A 5802-nucleotide genomic window follows, 5' to 3' on the forward strand; every position below is an offset into this window, starting at 1 on the left:
TAGTGATCTACACATATGCTTTTATGAACTTCCTATAGTATCCTATATGGCCCATGTCGCACACAACTATTTGACATTCATCGGAGGCTCCAAATTGATAATCACTGCAATTTTGGCAAGTTCTACCATTAACCCCTGCTTAGAGACAACATGGCCCAAGAGTATCCCATATGGCACACAAAATATGTACTTTTTCAGAGTAAGGGATATCTAATACTTTTGACAAGTATCCAGCATGAGGAAAATATTGGAAACATGCTTTTTTACTAACCTAAACATTGTCTAATCATCAAAGTAAACCTCCAAAAACTTATGAATAAATTCTTTGAAAGTCACGACTACCACCCTAGAAAAGATTGTAGGGGCATTCTTAAGTCCAAAGGGAATAAATGTATACTAAAAATAACCCCATTCAGTAGCAAAGGTAGTCTTACTCCGATCCTCTAGCGCGATCTTGATCCGATGATACCTTGAGAACCCATCGGTAAATGAATAGGCTTCCTGACCTCCAACATTCTCCAATACTTCATCTGTGAATGGTGTAGGAAATGGATGGACACAAGTGTCATTCAACTTAAATCTACGCAAATCCAAATTTCACCCTTCATCTTATTTTCCTGAACCACCATAGGATTAACCCAGTCTGATTCCTCGATAGGCTCAATAATCCTGGATGCAAGCATATTATCCAATTCTTTGCGCAATTTTTCCTTGTACTTAGGATTCAACTGATATGGGTGACTCTTCACTCGCTTTGCATCTAGCTTCAGAGTGATCTTCATGGCAGCTAGGTCACCTACTATTCCCTTTAGATCAGAGAACTTTGTAGGAAAAAAGTCTTGATACTCTCGTAATAACTCCGCGACTTTGTCCACTGTGTTCTCATCCCAATAATCACTTATATTTGTGAACTTTGGCTGCGCTTCCCACCCAATATTCACCTGCTTAGTTTTTAGTGGCTTTGAGATGTTAGGGACTTTCACTTTAGGCCCCGCGACTTCATGTTGTCCTTCGGAATCAGGAATATTGATGTTCCTAGGATCTTCCTCACCTTCTTCTGTGGTCACATTGTAGCATTCCATAGCATGCCATAACTGCGTACTCCAATCTGGTTGAACCCATTTAATAGGTTCTTTAGGCATTTTGAATATTGCAGCTTTGATCTCCTATAACGCTTCATCAATACACTCAAATCTATCAAAACTAAAGTTTAACAAAAAACTTTCCTTCAGAACATCCAACTCTGTGGTTTTGTGTCAGAAATCTGTCTGTAGATACCAATTCATTAGGATAGTATCCAAAGTATGACAGAAAATGTGAACCCATTTTGGTTGTGGTTCTTTTCCCATGCTTTTGTCCATCGAGCTATATGCTTGCGCAAATCATCTTTTCCTATATATTTCTCTGCAATGTGGGTATTGACATACCCAAACCGCAGCTTCATCATCCATTGATATTCCTTGCAGTCTGCAAAGATGTTCTTATGGGTACCCCACCATTTGGTAGGCATATCTCTCAACGTGATGTCTAACGTCTAGAACTGATGTTCCTCTGGTACATCCCTTTCAAATTTATCCATAAATAAATTGACATCTTCTAAACCATCATAATACGGTAAGTTATGTACCTTAGTGGATATACATCAAAGTGACTTAGTGAACCTGTTGCATCATAATGACGATACCTCATGCAGTCTATTCTGCCAATGCTCAAGCTCCTCCTATGAATCTGAGTTGTAGGAGTTGTCCTTCTCCCAAATAATTCACCCATTTGCCATAGGGTTGATCCAATCCTCATCCCGCGCAATAAGCTTATAGATTTTCTCAATACCGTCCTCCTCATAATCATCTCGAACTAGTTTACTATATCGCACACCCTCTGCCGGATCCAATGGAACAATAACCCTTAGTTCCTTCTTCTCAAATGCCATGCTACACTTCTTGAGGTGGATGATTGTGTTCATATCAAATTCCCAATCAATTCCAAGCAGCATTGGGTATGGATTACTATTGTCCACTATTTCAATCACTTCAAAATTTGCTATGGCACGCGCCCCTTCCATATCCACAGTTACTCCATGTAGGTGCCCCATAGGAATAATCTTTTGCTGATTCACCAATCGTAGTTGGATTAGTGACCATTGTAGCACTAGTTTTCCCATTCTTTCCTAGGTTTGTTTTGGCAAAACATTTGCATTAGATCCCAAATCAAGGATTACCTGGTCCATTTCGAACTCTCCGATTTGGACGTTCAATCTCATCTCGCGACCAATCCTTTTCTTACCTTTGTCTACTTTGTGTATTGTGCGTTGTTCAGGAAATGACTTACCATGGCCAGTGCAGTTATCTATCAACCCTTGTAGCCCCTCTACTACTTTTTGGTCTCTTAGGAGCTTCATGCAGGTCTGTAAGAAAGATGTTAATAATGAAGGATCTATTTCCTACGCAGTACTGACTCCTTCAAGCTTCTTTGTGCACATACTCTAAGCCCTTGATGTAGAAGCCCCAGCGTCCACAAAGCTCCTCTTCACCTCCATAAATGTTTCCTTTTATTTATTCAAATCGAATCCAGTCTCCTTGTCAATAACCTTGCGTACCCATACATTTTCCTCTGGTTGTTTCCCTTTATCCTCCCTGGTGGCTATACCTCTCCATGTAACAATATTAACATTGGGTCCCTCTTGGCACGGTTCTAATCTCAACATATGAATGTTATGCGTAGGTTGTTGGTTCTGGGTCTTCTTTTCTTGCATATTCGTGATGAGCATGGGACAATCTTCTATGGTATGATCAATTTGTCAACAATATTAATAAGAGGGGTGCATTGGATTTTGACAATCTCGTGAAAAGTGACCTAGTTCTCCACAATTGTAGAAAATGATCTGTCCTCGACCTCTTCTAGCTCCTCCCCCATGTCCTCTTCCTCATCCCTAGAATCCTTCAAGCACTACAATTGTGCATTGATCCTATTGAGGACGTGCCTCCATCTGTACTCTATATGTTCATGTCTTGTCCATGATTAATTCATAACTTTGGAAATTGCGCTCATCATGACCTACAAACTTACAGAAATTGCAAAATAATTGCTGGGGAATCTGGTACCACGCTTGTATTCGTCCCAATGGTATTTTCTGGCTTCATGGGGATAGGACCTCCCCCAACTAGATAGTTTTGATACACCAGGAAATGATCCTTGTCATGACCATGGCCTTTGAATTTTAAACACCATGCTTCCATGCAGGTCTCATTTTGGACTTGTTTTCCCTTTATGAAGCTCTGCAACTCCATATGCAGGCTAGCCAATTGTGACTGAATCTGTTGTACTACTAGATTTGTATCGTGAATAGGTGAAGCTTCCAACTTCATAGCAATCTCTAGTGCCTCAACCTGTGTTCCAATCTTCTGTTGTGATAGTGGCAATCTCAAATGGGGTAATAACGAAGAAATATACCAATCATTGTGTTTTTCATCCGTGATTTTCATATTAACATGTTGTAGCAAACATTTCAACCTTTGATTGAAATCCTATGCAGACTCATTTACCTTATGCTTAATTCTCTTAACCTTAGTTACAGACTGAGCTTGAGACTTAGGCTTTCTAAATTCATTATGGAGTGCATCCTTCGTATCTTTCAACGTTGCAGCTAGATGAGTTGTACAATACTTAATAGACCAGCTCAACAATCTATCTTTCAATGTTGTGACTAGTTGCGCTTTCTTCAGGTCATCATCATTATCTTTCAACATTGCAGCTAGATGAGTTGTACAATACCTAATATACCAGCTCAACTCTCTATCTTGCAATGTTGTGACCAGCTGCACTTTCTTCAGGTCATCATCCATTATTTGTTACGACTTCCACACAACATATGCTACGAACCAGAATTGTTTAGGGTCTTTTGTCCCCAGACCCTTGAATATGGGCATCTTCATATTGTTCTCCATATTGAATAGTGGAGGTGGATGTGGAGGTGTAGGTGTAGGTGTGTGAGGTGGAGGTGATGGAGGAGGTGGAGTGGATGGATGTGGTATGCCTGTGATACCCTGATTTATCATCTAAGGCACACCTTGAGGCATCTTCAAACTATTACTTTCTTCGTCACTATTAGACGCTCCCAACAAAGGATTGTACTCAGCACCTAAATCTAAATTTCTTCTGAATGGATTTCCACTTCACGTAGCTCCCGTCAAGTCTCGACTAAACATCAATTCAATGGAATAACCTATTTCTCACACAATAGCATTTTAATCCAAGTTTTCAGGGACTTTAGATACTTACCTCTTGGTCCTTTGAAAAACTAGCGTTCAGCTTCGCTATAACTAACATATGTGTCAATCACGAACTCAGTAATGAATCCACCCAAAATATTATCGATCCAATAATCGACAACCCTCGCGATCTTGTTTTTTGAACCTTCCAGGCGCCTCACTAACTACGAAGTCTACGCGATAGGGTTATCCAAATTCCATGTACCTTGGCCGTCTTCTAATTTAGCCAACCATTCGTATAACTCACATGGAAAAGAGCAGAAGAAAATTTTGTGTTCTTCTGTATACAAGTATCTATTCAACCACTCTTCCTTTGACAAATGCGGGTTGCTATTTTCTTGGGCTGAAAACTCATGCAACTTATGATCTATCCACTTTTCGATCTCCTTCTAAGTCGATATCCACTTATGGCTCATCACATATTTCTCAGATAGATCCCATTCCCGGTAACATAATCATTTGTTGGCTTGAGGGGGCTTGGACACAGGTTCAGAGTTAGTTGTGCTAACCAACAAAACCCTACATTACTGGCCCTTTCAGAAACAACCTGCATAGCACAGGCTACAGTCTCACCCAAGACAATATTGGGGGATGCTAGAACTAGGTTTTTGCATCTAAAGACTATGTGATGTGCTTATGTTACTTTTAGTGTTTTATTTCGACCTTCACGGACCTTAACCCTTAAAACCTGGAAATTACAGTAAAAAATAGATAACAGATCCAAACTCTTCACACTTGTTCTAAACATTCATAACATCAAGTAATTAAACATATCTACCCTTTTCGCACATCTATTAAGTATGTTTCATGATAAATTACAGTAAACAAAGAAAATATATAGTAAATTCAGAAGTAAATAAGAATACACAGATACACAAATAATTATCCAAAACAACCTTTATTATGCTTAGATCTTCTATTACAGACTCTTTAAACCCTGCACATATAGCTGCAAGGGCCTGCGCACTTAGTTGTAGACTTGTCAAGTTCTCCATGCACATAGCTACAGGAGCCTTCCCCTTCGCCTAAAAAAAAAAAAAAAAAAAAAAAAAAAACAAAAAACTTCTCTTACTCAGATCATTCACACATTGAGTGATTGGATATCTCTTATGACTCTTTATGACTCCTTTTTATATCATTCTCTATTACAATACCATGGTCTGCGAACCATGGGGCAGCCATAAAAAAAACTTAACTCCTAACAAACTAAGGGGCTTTGACCTTCCTAAAGCCCATTTGACTGCTATCGACCTGCACACTCTGCTACTCAAAATGTGGAGACTTTACAATAATAACAAAAATGTTTGCAAAATTTACCCCAAGGGACCCTGTCCCAATAAGTACAAAAGGTTTTTAGGTATTTGTGTGGCACTACTAGTTATGGATTGTCCCACCAAGGAAGATCAAGACTGGACGAAGTGTTGGACATACATAGCTTTGTTGATGAAGGCTAGGCTAAAGATATGGATCACAAAAGATTTACATGTAGTTGTGTTTAACCTATTTGGAGGAGAAATCAATTTGATGAGCTAGC

At 39.3% G+C, this 5802-nt stretch overlaps 1 protein-coding gene across 1 annotated transcript; it reads right to left on the reverse strand.

Annotated features, from left to right (window-relative positions):
• Positions 1 to 569: 569 nt before the first annotated feature.
• On the reverse strand, positions 570 to 1451 carry LOC149153581 (uncharacterized). Its single transcript, XM_089443855.1, has 2 exons — positions 1428 to 1451; positions 570 to 941 (listed from the first exon to the last, which is right to left on the reverse strand). The coding sequence occupies exons 1-2, from the start codon at positions 1449 to 1451 to the stop codon at positions 570 to 572; spliced, it is 396 nt and encodes a 131-aa protein (XP_089299981.1).
• Between the last annotated feature and the right edge of the window lie 4351 nt (positions 1452 to 5802).

Source organism: Pinus tabuliformis, chromosome 9 (genome assembly GCF_031772625.1).
Source record: "Pinus tabuliformis cultivar Carrire ecotype Pingquan chromosome 9, CPIR1, whole genome shotgun sequence".
Lineage (NCBI taxonomy): Eukaryota > Viridiplantae > Streptophyta > Pinopsida > Pinales > Pinaceae > Pinus > Pinus tabuliformis.